The sequence below is a fragment of the Cygnus olor genome, chromosome 3, assembly GCF_009769625.2.
Source record: "Cygnus olor isolate bCygOlo1 chromosome 3, bCygOlo1.pri.v2, whole genome shotgun sequence".
Lineage (NCBI taxonomy): Eukaryota > Metazoa > Chordata > Aves > Anseriformes > Anatidae > Cygnus > Cygnus olor.
In genome coordinates this window covers 103,491,034-103,512,502 of record NC_049171.1, presented here as the reverse complement: position 1 = coordinate 103,512,502, position 21,469 = coordinate 103,491,034, and the positions used below count along the sequence as shown (strand labels likewise).

General features: G+C 36.1%; 1 protein-coding gene across 5 annotated transcripts in view; it reads left to right on the top strand.

The window, feature by feature from the left end:
• The window catches only part of CDC42BPA (CDC42 binding protein kinase alpha), a 163,582-nt gene that overhangs the window by 67,006 nt on the left and 75,107 nt on the right, over positions 1 to 21,469 (top strand). For all 5 annotated transcript variants that reach the window (XM_040552935.1, XM_040552932.1, XM_040552933.1 and 2 more), the window contains exons 7-9: positions 17,594 to 17,687; positions 18,214 to 18,414; positions 18,993 to 19,241. In XM_040552935.1, the coding sequence (XP_040408869.1) occupies positions 17,594 to 17,687; positions 18,214 to 18,414; positions 18,993 to 19,241 (544 nt within the window). The remainder of the gene's footprint in view (positions 1 to 17,593; positions 17,688 to 18,213; positions 18,415 to 18,992; positions 19,242 to 21,469) is intronic.

Sequence of the window (21,469 nt, the reverse complement as noted above, 5' to 3'; positions counted from 1 at the left end):
AGCAATATAACTTTAAAATAGGCTATATATTTTCTGCCTGATTATTTGCAATAGATCCTAATAGCATTCTCTTTTGCTCTTCACTTGCATTGCAAAGCTGGATTTTGTTTTCAAGAATATGAAAACCAAATTGGTGTTAAAAATTAAATAAAAATGCATTATTTAGAGTGATGGCTATTGTCGAATGTACTCAAAAAATGTTGAAAAATTGCAAGTCTTGCATAAACATTCATTCAGTCTTTGCTTATTTTGTTTCTTTAAACCGTAGTTATGGGAAAATGCTTGCCTGAGATTCTGTATTACTATTGTCATGATTGCTTTTGACAGTCAAATGCTCAGGAGAGTTGTGAACGCTGAAATGTAAAACATCACGATTCACATTTGAATATCATAAGTTGGATTAACTTGTCTCCTATCATAAGAAAATCAGAAGGATTCTGGAGATGTCAAGGGCAAGAAACACATGATTTGTTTACTGTAATAGCTAACTTCAAGCTCCATCCCTTCTCTCAGATTTAATTTCAGTTAAGGAAAAAATACTTAGAATAAACAGCAATTAACATGAGTGTGATACAATAACAAAAAAAAAAAAGAACAAAAAAAATCACAAAAATGAATTGTGTGTTTCTAACAATTATTATGCCAGCTTAATTAAAAACTCAGACATGAACAAATGTGGAAGCTGCTCACTGCAGTTTCCCTGGGGAAATAAAAGTTAGTTATTCTAGTTGTGTGCTCTTCTGTCATTTTCCTGCTTTTTCTACACCCAAAAACGTGTTCCATAATTTTAAAATGAGTTAGTAAGTTCTGTACTATGTTAATAGATCTTACTGATTTGACTACTTATATGTGTTTCTATCATTTTTCTACTATTCTGTCTGCCAAAACTGTGCCTGTCTCAATATATTCATCTCTTTTGTCTTCCCAGTTTACACTAACGGAATGTGCATATCTTAAAGTAGCATGATGAAGCTAACATAAAATCTCTAACATTGGTACTTTTGGGAGAACATTGTGGGGAAAAAAAAAAACAAAAAACAAAAACATTCTCATCCTAAATCCAAAACACAGCACCATATCAGCTAGTAGGAAGAAAATTAACTCTATCCCAGACAAAACCATGCCAGTACAACATTCAAATAGCATCAGTAATAATATTATTGAGATTTGTAATTACATTTGCGTAATATATGAAACAGAAGAACTCTGAATGCCTTAACTCTGCTCTGTGCTATTGTGCAGAAGGTCAGAGCTGGTCCCTTTGGTAGGCTTTATTGAAAAGCTTAAAAGCTGACCGTAGAACAAGAAACTGAAAAATTGGGTCTAGCTAAGAGGAAAAATATGATTAGCTCAAACAGAATGCAACTGATAAATTCTTGTTCTTAACTGACCATAAGGTCAGTATAGCATGCTTTATAAAAAATGCTAATAATAGCTTGTTGTCTTTTATCATTACAATTTTACTCAGTCTTGTAGAAACATAGAATCATCTATGTTGGAAGAGACCTTCAAGATCGCGAAGTCCAACTGTCAGCATGACCTGCTGAGTTCCATCACTAAACCGTCTCCCTTAGTGCCATGTCCACACCTCTCTTCAATACCTCCAGGGGTGGGGACACCTCCGCTTCCTTGGGCAGCCCATTCCAATACCTGACTACCCTCTCTGTGAAGCAATTCTTCCTAATGTCCAATCTAACCCTCCCCGGCACAATTTGAGACCGTTTCCCTGCGTCCTTTCACTTGTCAACTGAGAAAAGAGATTTGCACCCTCCTTGCTGCAACCTCCTTTCAGGTTGTTGTAGAGACCAGTGAGGTCTCGTCTCGTCTCACCTCTCCTCCTCTTCCCTCCTGTTTGGGTTTGGTTTGGTTTAGTTTGTTGATCTGTTTTTGTAAAATTCAAATCTAGCTGCTGCTTTTTGAACCATGATTTCATATCCATGACTATGTATTCATTTCATTCAAATCTCAATGTGGGGTTTTTCTTTTATTTATTATATTGAAGAAATTAAATGTCAGGCATTTACTACTACACTATAGTAGGACTACTACATGTCCTACTACTGTGTAGGCTGTATACTCTTCAGCTCCAGACGCACAAGAAGAAAGATAATTTAGGTAGACATTTTAGGCAACGTTTTCATATATTAAAGGAATCAAATATCCAGTTTTTTATATTTTTTGTAACAGATCATCTGAAGTTGAGTACTAAAATTTCAATATTTAAACAGCGTCCTTTGCTTTCCAATGTATTTTTTTTTAAAATCAGTGAAAACAAACAAAAAAAGAGCACTAGGCATGTAGATAACTTTGCGAACTTTTGCAGAACTATTGTTTTCTCTGAATATTTTGGTAATGATGTTGATAATGTTGAGAACTGTGGAAAAACTTTTCTGTTGTTAAAATAGACACCCTGCTGGAAGCTGTGTGGCTGGTGATGACTTGAGAAAAGCCCTTCCTGGTTAGAGCTGAGGCACAGGCACCAATTAGGAATGATCTTTGACTCCATGCTTTTGAAAGTAAGGAAAGTCTTACAGGATGTTTAGTTTGTAATTATTAAAATTTGTTATTTTATACTCACACTTGTACCTGAAGCAGATCAGACACACCACGTATGTCCAAGGAAGGCTTTTGATTAGCTCTGCTTATGTGCAGTTTTAATAAGTTTAAGTTCTGAACTGCTGTTCCCTGTTCTAAAGAATTTGTGCTTCAGTTTGTTTTCCAGAGAGAGGAAAGCAATGCCTGAGTCTCAGCCAGAGGAGAATGATTAATACAGACATTAATCAAGTCACATAAGGTCAAATATCAATCCACTCCATAAAAAACAAATGTCAAAACTAGCTAAATGTACTTGTGTATTTCAGAACTTGCATTAACTTTCTGTAACATTACATATAAACAAGGACTTGCTGTCGTTCTTGCTAGCCCATAGGTGCACTAACTCCACTTAAAAGACAGGCAACAATGAGATTAACTATAGGTTAAGTGACTGAAAATAGCAACTTTGATCCTCAAGTGACTAGCTATTTAAGTGGAGGAGGATATGAGAAGGTAAACAAGCATTAGAGTGAGGGAAGCAAAAAGGGATTGAAAATCTAAGTGACTTCTGAGAGTTGTGGTGGTGTGGTTTTTTGGTAGTTTTGAATATTCCTGTGAATAGCTTTTTGTTTGAAGTTGATATTCTCTGACTTCCTTTTAAAAATATGAATTCGACCACAGCTTTTGTTTAGTAGCAACAGTTCTTTATTCGAATGTCTTTAATACAACACTTGTAATTTAGGTGTATCAAATCAATAACGTTTTAATCTAATAATGAAAAGAAAAGCAGCTGTGCTATGAAGTGCATAGTTTCCTACTATATTTTCTCACTGTAACTTCTGAATATGTATTCTGTTGATCTACAGATGATGGACCTTGAGTCAATTTCCATAGTTTTCACTGAGCTGCAGGCTTCTGATTTTCCTTGGTGCTCCAGCAAATGTGATACAATCTTTTATCATCTCACCGTTCAGCTGTCTGCACAGGATGCTTCTTTTCAACATTTTCAAATCTTCAGAATTATTCTGTCAAACTTCTTACTTTGGCAGTTAGTGGCTTTTATGACATTGAATATGAAAAAGCACAGTAGAAAAAATATTAGATTGTTATTAAAATAATGTTGTCAACAATCAGGGTAGGAATTTAAAATACATCTCTCCAATGGGTCACAGGCTCTTATTTACTGTTTTATGCCCTCTCTCCATTCTGCTTCCATATGTGTTTGTTCTGTACAGCAAAGAAAAATTAGGGAATTGGTCTTCCTAAGGGAGGAAAAAAAGCCCAATTTATTTAATGGTGAAACTTGGGGTGCAGATACACTGAGTGGTAGTGGCATAATGGAGGGAACATTCTGGGAGGGGACACAACTGACGCAGCGTGGGAGTTGCTTGAGACAACAGAAAGTGTATCCCATTTTGCTTGATCTACCCTGGTCAGATGAAATCAATGCTTCAGTCTCTTACAAAAGAGACTGAAAAGAAGTGCGAGAAGCAGACAGGGTAGAACAGTCCGTGAGTGTGAGGAGTTCAAGTGAAATCCAAATTATATAGGCCAGAAATCTGTTACTTTGAATGCAATTTTATTGACAAAACGAAAGCACCCATACTGTCTCAAAATAGCAAAATAAGAGAAAAAAAATCAAAAAGTGGTAAGTCTGTTTTTCAGACTGACACAGAAGACTCCTAGGGAGTGAATCTTCTGTTCTTACCTCAGGATCCCCCTTGGAAAAAAAAAAGAAAGTGCACACTTTTCTCATTGAATTAGCTCTGCACAGCTGAAAAGCTCGTGTCAAATAACAGTGTAAAAAGTACTCTGTGTCACCTGTCAGGGTAGGACTTTTGAGTTAAAAGATTCGTTACCAGCCTCTTAGTTACTCAGTTTTGGGGAAGGCTGGTCGTGTGGGTGAGAATGATGTTCCAGGCGTAGGTGCTGTGATGCAGTGCAGGAGGTGTTCTAGCAGCAAAGCGCTGTGTTCCCAGCCAGGGTTCTCAAACTGAACAGCTCCACGTTCTCTCTTCTTCATACTGGCTCCAGCAGGGCTTGGATTTAATCTATATCAACAACATTGCTCAGTTTGAATTAGCAGCTATTCGAGTGGTTGACATGGAATGAATAGTAGCGTGAAATGATCTGAATTTCCAGTGAAAGACATTTTTTTCTTCTTCCTTCTCTTGCACACAACATGTAAGCATGCATTCACACGTGCTCTTTACTCTCTTTCTCTGTACTTAAAAATAAGTCACTTTACATTTCTTGTATTTAACTGCAGCATGTTTTGTCGTTTTTAACAACTTGTAAGTAGAATTCCTCAAACATCGTATTTTTTGCAGATAACCAGAAGGTAATAAATATAGTGCCATACTTGCAATACAGTAAAGAACATAGAAGTTGTGGGAGAGCAATAGGAATTATTATTTCAGGAGTAGTGGGTTCTTTGCTCTCCACTGTTCTACTTTTTACTTACTCACTCTGAAGGAATCTTCTTTCCTGTTAGCACTTAACCTATATACTGTTAATTTAGGGCACGGTTAAGTAGAAGACGTACTTGGAAAAGCCATGTTTTGTCTTTTATTTTTTTGTGGCTTTTCCTCTCATCCCCCTTTTTTTCTAGGTAGCTATTTTGAACAACACTGACTTCTGTTGAGAAAGAGGAATCGTGGGTATCTCTGTAACTACTGAGTAAATCTGTATCAGATGAAGAAAGAGGAAAACAAAAGGTCTGTGCAGCACATTCAAATAGTTGCATAGTAGTGTTGTTTTCTGAAACATTCTTCTTTCTGCTAGGCAGTCTTTCAAAAAATATGTGAAATCTAAAGCCATAGTGGCCTGGGGTAAGAACAGTAAAGTATATAGGATATAGCTGCTTCTTCGCATACTTCTAACAGCAGTGGCAAATGTTTGATTTATATATTTGTTCTCTCAGGATGGCATTGGTTTTCTTCTCATTGTAAAACATTTATTTATTTATTTATTTAGCATCCAGGGTTTATTTTGCATAACTCAAGAATAAGAAATGGTTACTCCCCTTTAATATATTTTTATAGCTTCAATGCAATTTTTATTGCTGATCAAGTAAATGGAGGGAAGAGGGATTAGATCAACCTTATATTAAGACTGTATATCTTTCCTTTGGGAAAATGAAAGGCATTCAGTGATCTCAAAACTCATTTCTGTACAGACCTCCCTTTACCTCATTTTCCATAATTCTTGATGTATTTATACCTGTGTGTTTATTCCTGGAGGAAGATAGAAAAGGTTTTGGTTTTCTGTGGGATGCAGTATGGACCCGGCAGGTATTTTGTTTCTTATCAGTTCCAGAAATTTTCTAGTGATTTGCAGCTGGCAGCTTGCTTCAGCTCAGGGTTCTTACAGATATCCCTGATAATTAAAAACAAAAACAAAACCACCACATATTTGTTGATACAGATACATATTTATAAAAATATATATTAAAAATTGTTATATTATCCTGACAGCTTTTGAGTGAGATTTCTTCAGTGAATTACTTTCTTGGTATCATCAGTGCATTTTGAAAAATATATGAAAAATGTTTTTTGACTGTCATTGTCGAAAACAATAATGTCCTGAGTTTAGGTTGTCTGGTTTATTCTTAGAATTATTTAGTGTGATCGGATGATTCAGAGATGATGTGTGTTTGTACTGAAATGCAGAGAGCAAAGATCATGGATCCAAAATGAGAATCAAAAGGAAAGAAAACATTTATCTGCCTAGAAATATGTATCAACGTATTCTAGCATAGGTAGTAATTTACAGTATAACAGCTGGGGATATTCTGGATTCCTCTGCAGCCTCTCCTTTCAGGATTTCTTTGACAGATGGCACTCACAGATGGACATAACATTCTTAAGGAGCTTACTTCTTCTACTCCTTTACCCTCCAGTAACTCATGATACTATTAGAAATCTAAAAGCTTTGACATGAATTAGCCTTACTTAGCAGACTTAAATTTTTTAATCTTTAGAATATGCTGCTTGGCTGTGGTTGTGGAGTTCTTAATCTGTTTACTTACGTTCTTAGAAGCCAAAATGGAATTCCAATAAAGTGGAGATGGCAAAATGTGGAAAAAATGCAGTCTTTTTCAGATATTTTTAAATTGTAATTTTATTTTTATTCCTACATTTTGGAGGAAGAGTGTAGAATGATACAAAAGGATATGGTTCAGCAACTCAGAAGTAGCTCTGTCAACTGAAGCTCACAGAATCCAAGCAAGCTGCTTAGTATTCCGTTGCAATTACATCGAAATCTTAAGTGAATAAACCTTAATATTTTAATTTTGGTGGTCAATGAAAATTCTTTCTATCCATTCATGCAAAGCAGCTTGTTTTTACTAAGTATGTTTAAGTATCCACCCAGTAGACTGTCACCAAAAGAGCAAACTGTGTTAAATATTATTGAATACGCTTGGTGTGATAATTATTTCTCTGTTAAATGACCAGTGTTGTACCTCTATATCCATGCAGCTTTGGACTCAAACACGAAGGGCATCATTCTCTCAAGTGTTGACTCAAATGGTCCTCGTCTCTGATGAATGTCACTGGTGTGTAGTTTCTGTTGAGGAATGTGAAACTATTAGCAGAATGATTAGATCCAAAAAAAGCATTGTGACAGCTGGGCAGATTAGAAATGCAAAAATACTGAGTGCCCTCAGCTAGGTACTCCACTGCGCGTGTTAGTAGTTTATTAGAAAACTGGAAGAACAACAGTTAGAGATGGAGAAATAAAACCTTTGTTTGTTTTGTTTTCTAAATGCTGTGTAAATTAAAGGTTTCCAACTTTTCCTTCGCAAATAGTATGTAGCCCACTGTGGCAAAACTTCTGGCTCACAGCCCATTTTAAACAGCTTTTTCTTCAGGGCCCCGCAACTGTAGGTGGCATGGTAGATGCCAGTCTTCTCTGTCCGATCACTTTTTGTCCCAGAGGTTCCTCGATTTCAAGTTGCATTTTCAGCATAGGCAAAGTTGTTTAGTTACACAAAGGTATAATTTAAACACCCACTTTGCAACCTTCTGCTGGGGAGTGGGTTCTGCATAACCATCAGTAAGCGAACAAACCTGACTTAAATCCTTTTCTTATTGGATATATTTATGTACTCTGTTCTGTTGCCTGTCTATTCCTAAGCTTATTTTTAATAATAATAAATAGTACACACATAGTTACAGAAAAAAATTATAAACAGTTTAACTAAGGAGTGCATTATTTTGGGTGAGAAATGTAGGCCATGCGCTTGAATACAAGGTTCAGATAAGTAGTCCAGGCCAGAATAATACCTAGTTTGCATTTTCAACAAACTCCACCTATTTTATTACCTCACTCTAAGTTTTACATTGCTGCTGTTGTTTTTTAAAAAAACAAACAAACAAAAACCAAAGAGCTTTTCTTGTTTTCCTTTGCTCATTAAGTTGACTCGCTCATTAAGTTGACTCAGTGAGTCTCAATAGGGTTAACTGTTTAGCCAGGTTAAGGACAGAGTCATCCATTAAGAAAAACAAGAGATATTGGGGGAAGCTGTGGCTGTACCTGGGACGGCTGATGCCAGAGACTAACCATGTGATGATGCTGTGTTTCACCAGAATAAAGCAGCTAGCTGATCCATTAACACTGTCTGGTACTAAGTGTCGAGTCTTCCTGAAATGCCTGTGTTAAATAAAGACTCTTGTTTTGGGGTAACAGAGCAATAGTGCTGGTGCTTACTTCTGAGATGCAAAGAGGAGACCTGGGAGCTCTGCCCTGCTGCAACTGCAGACTCCTGGGCTAAAGCCATGTGTATGAGGAGATGAGTCCCCTATGGTACAATTCTTATGCAGCGAAAGTATGTGCAAAAGAGCAGTGGTATGGAAGGCAACTCGTTAGGTATTATCTAATGGCTTGAGGCCAGTCTTGCCAGCATTTATCTTCAGTGTCATCAGTGTCAAAGACTGACCTTGGTTGCTGAGTGTTTTGCGATAAGAAGGGGCTTTGTGTTTGTTAGGCTTTGGAGCAGGAAAAGGAAGTTTTTCATTTGAACTACTTTTATAAGCTTGTCTACTATTAAATGTTAAGACATGATCAAAACAATTTAGTCTTTTTTACTTGTCGTATCCTTGCAGAGTTTAGAGAGAGAGAGAGGCTTTGCCAATATTTGTTTTATGAACTGGAATTTCCAGTACAAAAATGCTCAAGTTACTAAAACTGAGGCTAAAGATGCTAAAACTGAGGCTAAAGTGTCTCGAGCCACTAGAACTAGGAAGTATATGTCCTGCTACAGTTGAATATTTAGAATCTTGGTGATTTAAAAAAAAAATAAGTCCTGTTTTTTCTTCCATGTGTTGTTTGCACATCTTTCAAAACTCCTGTGCTTGTGCCTGAAATTCTCTGCATCCTGAAAGATCCTCAGAAAAAGCTATTTTAAACTATTAGAATTCCCTGAAAATTACAGTGCAAAGCTCTCGTGTTTTTATGCATGAGTTATTACTTAACAACACTATCATTTACAAGATCAGTGAATTAAACATTCAATTCTGTATGTGTGACCAATTCTGTGTTTTAGCCCCAACAAGTTTTTTGATCTACCACACAACTTTTAGGGAAGTTTCTTAGCTTCTATATTCTCCCTCTACTGCAAAATCACAGTCTGTTTTCCTTTTCTGTTTTTTCTTTTTGTTCCAGTTCCAATGTTTGGTAGTCAGGCTATTTCATTTAATTTCTATAATTTTTTTTATATGAAGTTTGGTCAGTTTCAGAATGCATTGGATATCAGAGTTTCTGTTGGGCCCTTGATTGTCTGCCATAAGGAATTGGCATTCTGCTAATGCCTATGACTCTTATATTTTTGTTTCATAGATGTTTAAAATAACATCTGTAAATCAGCATTGTAAGGTACTAAATTTATAGATTGAAAAATTTTTAATGTTTCTAAATTTATTTTTTTTATTTAAAATGTTTCTAAAATGACCTACCGTCTTTCTTGCTTTAGTTTATAAAACTGACAAGACAATAGAAATAATAGTTAGACATGCAGGTGACTTTGCCCTGACATCTCCTCAAAATACTTGACTAGGGTGTCTAACTGAATGTGAGAGTTTTCTCCCTGGGTATCTGGTTCTGATAGCTGCTTAGCATTTTGGATGGTAGTAGCCACGAGAAGTATGTAGCTGCCAAGTACTAATCAAAAAGAATATTTCAAATTACTTTTTTTTTCTGAGAAGAAGAAAAACAGTTTGATATAGGCAGCTTTTCAAAATAATTATCCATATTTTAGAGCTGTTATCATTTTTGAGATATCCATTACTTTAAAGCAAATGCATACATATAAAGGTCACAGGGAGATATTTTTCCTAGGTTAAAAATGTTAGAACATTATAATGCTATGTGGTGGAGCATATATTTATAAGCCAGTAACTCCACTCAGTTCAAGCATTTAGGGATGAGTATCAGTGCCTGAACAAACTCAAGATATATATTTGTTGGCTGATGTACTCATTCCCTGTTGTTTGTTATTATTTCCTTTATTAGCATTTGAAATTCATAAAGGGTATTGGATACAATAAGGTATATACTGAATAAACACAGTAAAGTAAATACTGCATCCAGAAGACTTGTCTGCGTGGCAGAACTTAGAGCAATGTAGAACTGTAGAGAAAAGGCCTGGGAGGTTACTTTGAGAGGTCAGTCTAATACTTCTCCTCTGCTGCAAGGCAAGATCAAACTGTAGCAAAATATTTTGGCAGATATTAGTCTAACCAGTTCTTAAAAAAAATACAGTGATGGATATGGTGAAATTTCCCTAATCAATTTGTTACAGTGTGGTATTGTCATTATTATGAAAGCGTTTTCTAATGTCTAATTTAAGGATCTTTCATTGGAATACTACTTGTGTTGCCCAACTCAGTGTGGATAAGAGTTCGCCTTCTTTTTGTATGTTACACTTCAAGTCTGTGGTGCAAATTCTTTGTAGTAAAAGAGGAAAGTAATAACTTCTGTGTCCACTAAAAGTAAGGTAATTTCTCTCAATATGGTTTAAAGATTAATAAGTATTCTTTGTCAGAAAACGTAGTCTGAAACTAAGTAATTTTGAGTTCAGTACCTGATTCTGTCTGTGATGGTTGGTGAAACCATGAATTGCTGAAGTAAGCATACTTGTACAGTTTCTTTCCATGTGTTGTCAATTAAGTTTTTTTGCTAGTGCATCTAGTACATGTAACTTTGATTTCTACATTGTCTATCATTTAGTTTTGTAATACTACTAAGAATAAATGTTGGTTAGGGTGTGTAGCAGTATAAATATAAAACTGCACCCACTGATCGGTAAGTATGGCTGTATATCAGATGTAAACTTTTATCATATTGGTTTAGTTCAGCTGTCCTAGTAATTGATGGGAGTCTGTCCACTGACTTTAATGAGATTGAGATGAATCATCTCCTGCTGAGAGTAGTGAGATTCTTTTAGCAGAGGTAAATTACTGGATGTTCCTGGAACAACACACACATAATTACTTATTATCAAAACTTAATGAGAAAACAAAGGAGTTTTACAGTATTAAGACACTGTTTAAGAAAAAAAAACCCTGAACCACGTCATTGCAAGTTCAAAATAAGATTGTTTATAGCATTTCTTCTTTTTTCATGTACTTTCTTTGCTTATCAAGACTTAAATCTTAAAGTGTTTAATCTGACTATTCCTATAGTTTTCAAGGCTATGTGCATGGCTACTACATCTTTTTAAATTCCAAGGTTTAGTTTGTCAGCTTTACAGGAAGCAGGTTTAGTTTACTATAAAAAACATGATACAACTGTTTGAGTGCTATGTAAACAATAAGGTTGTGATCAAAATTATTTACATTATTTTGAATTCAATAGAAATAATCACATTCAGGATTGCACCCAAAGCTGGAGGGGTATCTGTTTAGGAGAAGGCACACAGCAGAGTCTTGATAAGAGGAATGGTTAATGAGGTACAACATATTCCAGTTTTCTTAGGCTGTTATCTTGTGCAATCTTGCTGGGATTACTAAAGAATAACTGCCAACAGTCTTAATCAAATTTGTCTCAGTGCACATTGGTCTTTCTGCCAGGTGGAACATATTTCTAGTTTTGATCACTAGAATCTAGATAAAGTTTCGTTGGTAGAATATGGCAACTTCGATATAACCTGGCACAGAGTAATAGATAAAAAAAAAAAAAATAAGCTCCTGGACATTACTGCCTGTAGATTTGACTGAAAAAAAAATGAAGCAATTAATTGACTAGCATTCTTGATGGCAGGTCAGCAGCTGTTTCACTCTGCATATCTAAAGCAGGCTGTCAGTATGGCATTGCTGAATACCTTCATAAAAACTTTACAGACACCAAATTTTCTCATTTCATTGGAATGCTGCCAAAACCAAATGTTTTCCTTTTTTGTTATCATGGTTGCAGCATTTCTGTTTGAGAAGAGGAGGTGTGTGGAAGAAAAGTCTGTCTGAAACGACAGAAGGGAGTGAAATAAACTGTTTGTAGAACTTACGTTCTGACTAAGGATAGCCCTGTGTTTTCAAGGAGTTTTGGATAAGAAGTCCAGGCATTCTGACAGTAAGATCTTGGTTATATTCCTTTTTTCTTTTTTTTTTTTTTTTGAGGAGGTTACTTGGCAAAGAATGATGTTTCTATTTGTAAGAGTGGATAATTATAACCACTGATGTCTGCTTTTAACTTTTTTGGTTTATGCTTTTGGGGTATCCTCTTGTATGTTTAATGAGTAAATAATATACTGTGATATCCTCAATTAGTATTAAGTTGTCTGCATCAGTCTCTCTCTGCCAGCAGTTAGTCCAGAAACTAATTTATTTTTTCCATCTGGTGGTATTTTAATTGGCACTGGTGATAGCATTAAGAAAATGCTGTTCATATGAAAAATAATATAACTTATTCACTTTGTTTGTTAAGGACAGCATGTCTTGGGGTGTGTGATCTGTCTAAAAGAGTGATGTTCTCCAAATTATCACTTTCTTATCCATGGGACTAAAATAAACTGGTAGCTCTGCTATCAAATTGCTCCTTTGATTTCAAACAGCTCCATTTCTTTCTTCAGGCTCAGCTGACATTGCAGTTACTGAATCTAGAACCCTATGAACCACTATTGTCACTTCAGTTCTGCTGCTTTTTGAAAAGCTCAGCTGTGTTTGTGAGGACAGTCTATTAACATCTGAAATGTTTAGTCCAATGGTGACATGTCACAGAGTGGCTGAGGCTGGCAGGGACCTCTGAAGATCATCTAGTCCAACCCCCCTGCCAAGCAGGGTCACCTACAGCACGTCTCACAGGATGGCATCCAGGCGGGTTTTGAATGTCTCCAGAGAAGGAGACTCCACAGCCTCTCTGGGCAACCTGTCCCAGTGCTCTGTCACCTCACAGGAGAGAAGTGTCTTCCTTTCTATTTATCTCTTCCCCTGCCTCCATGAGGTTGCCCAAGAAAAAAATATCAGAGTAGAATAGTTCAGTTGGAAGGGACATTCAAAGATCGTCTAACCCAACTGCCTGACCTCTTCAGGGCTAACTGAGAGTTAAAGCACATTACTGAGGTCATTATCTACCTTGCTGGGATGCCTGTTTCAGTGTTTGACCACCCTCACGGTAAAGAAATTTTTCCTGGTGTCTAGTTTGAATTAAGTCAAGATTCTTCTGGAGTTGCTGCTTCCTGTGCTGTAGACCTGCAGAACTGCTTGTTGTCTTGCAGATAACTGAATAACATTGATTCAGTGATGCAAAGAATGACGTAGATGAACCTCAGGAACAGGTACACTTTGAAATCATAAAATCATCAGATAATTCGTGTTTCATAATTCAAGGAACTTCAGAAGATCAGCTAGCTCAAATTTCAATATGCAAGACCTCGTGATTTGTAGAGTTTCATTTAGTATCAGAAATGAATCCAGGAAAAAAATTGATTCACAAGTATTTGTTTTGCAAGTGGAATGTGCCATGTATGGGTTTAGTATGTCTCAGAGGGAATACTTTTTCTTGAGTCTTACCAAACAAATGAAATTCTACTCTGGCTCATTAACAGAGAAATCAAAATATATAGCAATAATCCAAATGTCTGCTGTAGTCTCATTTCAGAATTTTGTTTATATTAACACAGTTTGTATGTAAAATGTTTGGGTTTTAATTATGGCTTAAGAAGATAAACTTATTGTAAAGAGAGTTGAGTGAAGTCATCTGGATAAACAAGCCAATCTGAAGTATGAACAGCTCCCCACATTAAACCAAGAAGTATTATGAATTTTGAAAAATGATTCTTTAAAGATTTTTTCAGTTTTTATCAGAAGCCTTCACGCTTCTGTTTTCTGCACAGGTGAAGTTGCCAGCATCGCACGAACTTGTTATTCCTGTGGCATTCATCAGCTGAACAGGAGCAAATAATAAAATCTGCAAAATACAAATACAAATAGCATCATTTTGTCCAAGCTGCTGTTGGGTACTGATTTTCTCCTATAATCAAGGCTAAAGCAACTGAAAGAAATAGAAGTCACTCTCATGGCTGTCCTCTGTGTTGGAGTCATGGTTTAAATGACCAAATGTGTGTTTTAAGAAGTTTCTTTGCTCGAGACTTCTGGGTCCTTTGAGGCTGGTATGTCACTCATTCAAACAAACAAAAAAACAGAACAGCAGTCTGTGCTCAGATCACAACCTCTGGTGACAGTACTGCATAGAAGTCAATATAAGGAAGGATTGTACTTCTTTGGGTATGGTGGGTACCCATACCCCCTTAATCCACTGTGGTGTGCTTCCAGAAGAACCTGTGCAACAGATTTGCTTTGTACTGGGTCTGTCTCTAACAGCTTGTACCTATTGCCTCCTTTATTCTTTGCAGTTTTCTTCTTCTGCAGGTTTGCTCTATTGCAGAGCTCTTAAGAATGAAGGGACTTTCACTGCAGTTTAAGGAGATGATGGTAAATAGTACTCCAGAGAAAGCGTGGATACTCTTTGTTAACAGTGCTCTACGTTGCAGTACCAAAGAAGATTCCTGTGTGGCAGAACAAAAGGTTAATGAAGAAAGAGGACAGAGGAAGTACAGACTGGAGGAATAAGAAACCAGTGGGAGTGGGAATGGAATCCGGGAAGTGACCATGGGGAAATACTGACTGCTCAGAATTTAGGAGAAAAAAGTTTACATGTGTACAGGCAGGGAAACTAGGACTAAAGAGTGAAGAAGCTGACAGTGAGAGAATGAAATCAGAGTGGAGGTGATGCAGGTTTGATTGGCTGTGGAAGATTGGACATCTCAATTTCTTAGGCGAGTTTAGGAGGCAGGAGATGGTAGGAATAGAATTACAGCTGAGATGGAAGCAGGGGTCCAGTGCATACACCAAGGGAACTGGGATAAGCCAAGGAATATGGGGAAGACCATGCTCTGTTTAGAAGAGAAGAAAAATCAGTTCTGATCACAAAAGGAGTAAACATATGTCTTCAAAACAAAACCTGGAGTAAAGCTCTTAATTTTAATGGAGTCTAAAAAGTGCTCAGCAGAGATGCGAGGTTTATGACATTATTTTTCCCCATAATGTACATTAAGTTGGCTTCTTTTTCCTTAACTGTAAAAATTCCTCATGTGAAGTTATTTCTGAGCCTCACAAACTTCACTGTGCAAGAAGTACTTGTTCCTCCAAGTGCTTTCAATGTTTGCAGTTTTGTTTCAGCGTAGTGCAGACAACAGAGTGTGCTTTTTCATGTTTTCTGCTATTTTGTCAGATGGGGTAGGGGAGGTCAGTTTGGTTTTATTATACTAATTATTATTTCTCTTAGGAACATACTAAAAGATAGAACATGCATAAATGGAGTCTCAAAGGTGACTCATGTTTTTGTTTAGCTTGAACTAGGTCCAGCTTCTAAGAGGAACTTGCATGCTTTTACAAAGTGTTTTATACTGAAGTTACGTTTCCAGAGGTCTCTGTAGCATTTGTTTGTTTTCAGTTAGGAACATGTTTTTGGTGGGTCACTGTGAAATAAATAAAACTATTTCTGCAATCTGCAGGTTGCAATTCTTTGGCATATTCAGTATCAGCAAAAATCAAGAGAAAGAATGTTATTTAGAGAATGGTTTTGGTTAATTTTTATGATTTGCTTTGTAATGAAATGTCTTCATTATGCCATGTCACATGATGCAAAAAGTTTAATTTCATATATAGTGTTTAGTTGTTACTTCATAAACATTTCTACATTTTTGTAAGGCAGCTAAAATTTATTTTCAACGTGGGCCACTTTGAGTTTTGAAATTGAGCTTTTACCTTGTGTTTTTATCCTGTAAAGCCTCTTAACGTTTGTGTGCCAGTATATTTGGTTCCCAAGATACGGTAGATCAGAAACTGATTTCTGAGTTTCATTAGAGTTAATGGTGCGGCTTTACTGGCATAAGAATTGGTCTGGTTACACGGGGAATCTGAGATACCAGCAATATTATCTATACTTAAAATGAAGAGATTGAGTGCCTTGGAGGCAATACCAGCACTGCTCTGTAATATCTGTTGTTCAAGTCACAAGACGCGAACTGTTAGGCATTAAATCAGTAGCCACACTGTCACTGCTGTGACCCCAGGGAGGGACCCTGGAGAGCTGCAGAATTGCACATTGGTTGTTACCTGGGATCTGCTGGCACGTTCTCTTGCTCTGCTTGTCACTTCTCTTTGTCTTCTGCGTGCTGTCAGTTCTGGTGACTGGGTCAGCAGTGGGCCTGAAGAATGGGAGGATTGCAACTTCGGTAGCAAACAGGGTTTTGTGGTAACCCAGCTGCATTCAAACCATGGGTGGTCAGGTGCCTGTGCCAATTCTAGTTAAAATAAAAATACTGCTTTGAAAAGATGTGGGGGGGGGGGGGAATAAATTGTAATAATGTTTCTGCTTTTGTAAATTAACTTTTTAAAGTTGTGAGTGAATCAGGATTGAAGTTAGTTACAATAAATGGATATTTATAAAAGGTAGTTTATAAAGCCAGATGCAACATGTGAGTTATTGCATATATATATCCAAGTGAAAATATTTATTGGAGTAAAAGCCTGATATAAAACTGATGGCTTTACTGATACATGATAACCCTAATTCACAAAGTAATCTTTCTTCAGAACAACGTGATGGTACTATATTAACTATCACTGACTGCGTATAACAGTGTATAACTGGGTGTAACAGGGTGAGAGCTTTGCATAATTGCTTCCGTAATGCCACTCAAGGTGACTTTCTAATTTTGCCATTATAAATTCTCAATAAGCAATGTTTAGAACAACAGCATGAACTGGCAATGGGCACTTACAGCCCAGAAAGCCAATTGTATCCTGTGTGGCATCAAAAGAAGCTTGGCCAGCAGGTCAAGGGAGGTGATTCTCCCCCTCTACTCTGCTACACTTTATCTATATTTCAGTGTACTTGGGTATCTGTAAAACATGAGACAAAAAAAATCAATTTTGCAAAATAAGGAGTGTTTATTATGATGCATGTTTAGAAGGGTTTTTTCCATTTGTATTATGACCTGAGTAGGATAGGTGCAGATTTTGGCCAAGCAAAGCTGTAGCAGTCTGTACAATGGCTTTGTTGGTCATTTCAGCAGTATGACAGACATACATAGTGAGCTGAGATGTGAGAGAAAAATGCTGAAGAAAGACATTAATTTTAATAATCTGTTAGTTATTTTAGTGTTTCATTAACTTTTGTTCTGTAGTAAAACTTATAGTTTATGTCTTCAGTGTTTGTGTTCATCTTTCACTTGAGAGCACCGCTAAAATTCTTCAGATGATTTAAAGTTTTGTATACTTGTAGTTCAGAGCTAATAAAGTTGTCTTTTCTACCTGTGGCAGATGAGAAGAGTTTGACTACACAATTCTCACTAAAATCAATACGCATTGTATGATTTGATGTACAGCCCCTGTCATGAAATGTCCCTTGGTAAAAATTTTGTTACATGATTTGTGAGTGTTCCATCTACTGATCTTTTCTGTTTTTCAATGATAAAGAGTGTTGCAGAGTTAATGATTGGACTATATGTTATGCAATACATTTTTGGACTAATTCTGAAATGTTTTTTTATTTGCAGGGATATTAAACCAGACAACATTTTGATGGATATGAATGGACATATTCGATTAGCAGATTTTGGTTCTTGTCTGAAACTTATGGAAGATGGAACGGTAAATTAGAAAGAATGATATATTCATAAATTTTCCTCGGTCCTTTGCTAGCCACTAAAATATATGTTAATAAAGAGAAAAGGTGCCTTATGTCAAATGAAATGGAATTGTAATGGTATTGGTATGTAACTAGCCTCAGTTCAAAATATTACTGCATGCTGTTTGGACTTACTGTTTATAAAATGCTTAGGTTAATATATGTAATCATATATATTATCTCAAATATAACACTCCAGGGCATGATATGTGCCCTAAAACATAATTAATCAATAACAACTCTAGACTAAGCATTGGCAGTTTCTTCTTTCTCTTTTATTAAATATTCATAAGAGTTTATCAAAAAATGTCATTGGAATGCCTATTAATGAAGTAACTTGGATGCTTAAGTATTCTTTTATAAATTTAGAAGCTTTTTTTTTGTGTTTAGGTTAAACTAGGCTAAGTTTATATACATGCACAGTGCCACAAGCAGCAGTGTCTGTAATGATGGAAGTTGATTTTAGTCCTGCAAATGTAACTTCTACAGGTCCAATCTTCAGTGGCAGTTGGAACGCCAGACTACATCTCTCCAGAAATCTTACAGGCCATGGAAGATGGAAAAGGGAAGTATGGGCCTGAGTGTGACTGGTGGTCCCTGGGCGTTTGCATGTATGAAATGCTTTATGGAGAAACACCCTTTTATGCTGAGTCCTTGGTGGAGACCTATGGGAAAATAATGAACCACAAAGTTAGTGCATTTTCTCTTTCTGTCTCTCTCTGAGCTAATTTTAATAAGCAATAGGGTAACTTGGAGGTGTATTTAAAAATGAGGCTTTATGTAATAATTATGTCAATGTTTATAAATGTAGAACATAAAGTATGTTTCCGTATAGAGTTTATGGTTATGGATTGCAGATGACTTTGCTTTAGGATAAAGCAGTTCAAAGCTAAAATGTGGATTTGGAAACATGGCTGCTAGTTCACTCTGTGGAGCAAGTCTTGGATACGTTGTATTGCTCCTTTTGTGTTACTTTCTTGTGTTGGTTCTATTGGTTGCTTATGCAGCAGATTCTTAAATGTTCTTCCGCTTGGAGGCAGCTGTAGAATCCAACAGTTTAAGAGAAATTCAAATAAGAAAATCTAGGAGATAAATTTTAAATAGTTTCTCTCCTTTGTCAGAAGTCTTTTACCTAGAAACCTTACTATGTATATTTAAGAACCTGCATATTTGCGCATTTATTTTTCTACGTAATAATTTTCACTCAGAAGAGTGATTTCTCTAACTTTTTGTTGGTAATAAACTATTTTCTTACTTCAATTTTTAAGGAGAGGTTTCAGTTTCCTGCTCAAGTGACAGATGTCTCTGAAAGTGCAAAGGACCTCATCCGAAGGCTCATTTGTAGCAGAGAACATCGACTTGGACAAAATGGGATAGAAGACTTTAAGAACCATCCATTTTTTGCTGGGATTGATTGGGACAACATTAAAAACTGTGATGCACCTTACATCCCAGAAGTCAGCAGCCCCACTGATACATCAAACTTTGATGTGGATGATGATTGCTTAAAAAATTCTGTAAGTATATAATTAACATTTTGAGAAATCTGTTTTTGTTTTATACTTTACAACAAAACATATGTAATGATGGCAGTTTATTTCTGTGTTCATGATGTTCTGCACAAATATAAATAAATGAAGCTTTGAAGAACCTGAAGGGGGGTATAAATTCATAGCTTGGAGTCTGATCCTTCAAGTATGGATCTGTAGGGATAATTTCTGTTAAATATTGTACAGTCATTGTAACTTTACATCTTACTCACACATATGACTTATTTGCAGTCACAACTTCTTAGTGTCCAAGTTTTAAAAATAATAATATATTTACATGTAGGTAGTCTGCAAGACACTATTTCTAATAGAACATTGTTGATATTTGTATTAAGTTTGCATAATGCTTTTAGTTGTAGCACTGTATTAGTAATTGCTTGTATCTCTGCCAAACCTCAGTTCATTCTGACTAAAATTTTTCAAGCTTCTTTTCTGACTTAAGTTGAACTTTGGGAAAGTTTAGGAAAAATGTTACAGCTATTTTTTTTTCAGGAGCAATCTTAGTGAGACATAAATAATTTAGCCTTTGCTAAAAAGCTTGCAACTAAAAAGTTGCATCTTTTTTAACATCTTTTTTTAAGATGTTAAAAATCTTAGTGTTTCTATGCTTTTAAATGGGACCGTTGACAGATGATAGGGATCCTAGCATCAGAGGAATGCCTTGTGTCATCTCTTTGGAAATGCGTTTTTATTTATTGAATGGTGCAGAAATCTGTTGCTTGCATGTGAGGTGAAGCATTTGCACTGTTTTTGCTTTTGTTTTCTGAACTGCTTATGCTTCTCAGTTCCATTGAGCTTCCTGGACCCACAGATAAGCTTTAGTCAAGATGACTTGATATAGGCAGGATGTGACTGTTGTTTGCATTCCCATTCCTCCAACAGCACAGTAAAACCAGATGAAATCCGGTGGTAGAGGTATGTATCTGTCTACTCCTTTCAAGTAGACAGATTAGGCAAATCAGTCTAGCTGCATAGAACAACATGCATTTTTTACATTTTTTTTTGCCAGTTTTTATACGGAATGTCAAAATATCTGGAAGAGGTGGAAAAACTCTCAACTTGAACTATATGAAAAGTAGTAAATTCTATGGTTACAGTATATGAAGCAGTCATAATTCTCAGTTGTTCTCCACTTGAATCTGGTATTGCTCATTTCCCTTCACAACTATTTTTATGTTACAACTTTTTTATACGGTCTTCCAATATGTTTGCATATTATTTTGTCCAGGGACAGCTGTCAGGATTGGGTGGTAAAAATGGATGCTGTCTGTAGCAGGTCTTTGTAAAGCTTGATTACCTTTTGTAGCTTATTCACACTGTCTAAGCTTCTCCTATCTAGGGGCCTTTTTTGATATGAAGATCATTTTTCTGCTAGAAGGTCAAGTTTGTGATGTAATATAGCTGATATCACCACCAAAGAAGTAATTTTGGATTTCTTTTGAATACAGTCTTGTTACCTGCTCTGTCCTGCTAAATTTTACATTAAAACATGTACAACTGGTTCTCTTCTTCTTTTTCTGTTTGATTTCAGGAAAAAAAAAAGCATTACATTTTCTTTTATTTCAAATGCTTTATCACTCTCAGGGTCACATGCTTCTTCACAGGGGGTTGCCTTTGATGACCATTATGTAAGCAGGCATTATGCAAGACAGACTGGGAGGCAACCTTTAGTGTAACAACGTAAACCTTGCATCTTGGGATTAAACAGGAAACTTTTAACAGTATACTTAAGAATATTAGAACTCATAAGTGTTCCAGAAATGTAGCAACAGGTTGTTTTAGCCTGAAGAGAAACTCAAAGATTTGTCTCGATTTGTAGTTGTCTGTAGTTTATTGATTTGTCTGGCAGAGAAAAGGAACAATGACGATAGAAATGTTCAAAACACTAATGGGGTTAGAAAACCCTGTTATAATACTTTTTTTCTAGAAAATGTCATACTATTGTTCTGTCAAAGTAGAGAGAGCCTACTCAGGAAAGGGGTAAATCTATGGGCAAAAGCCCTGCTGACTGAAAAGCAGAAAGGAGTAAAAGAGGGAATTAAAAAATACTGTGTGAGCTAAGAGCTTCTTGAAAAACGGAAGGAGTTAATTGTCTTTTAATCTTCATTATATTCTGCTTTCCTCCAATGATAGCCTGTTTAATCAGAAAAACATTTTTATGCCAGCATGTTATATTTTTATATATTGCCTGCTGT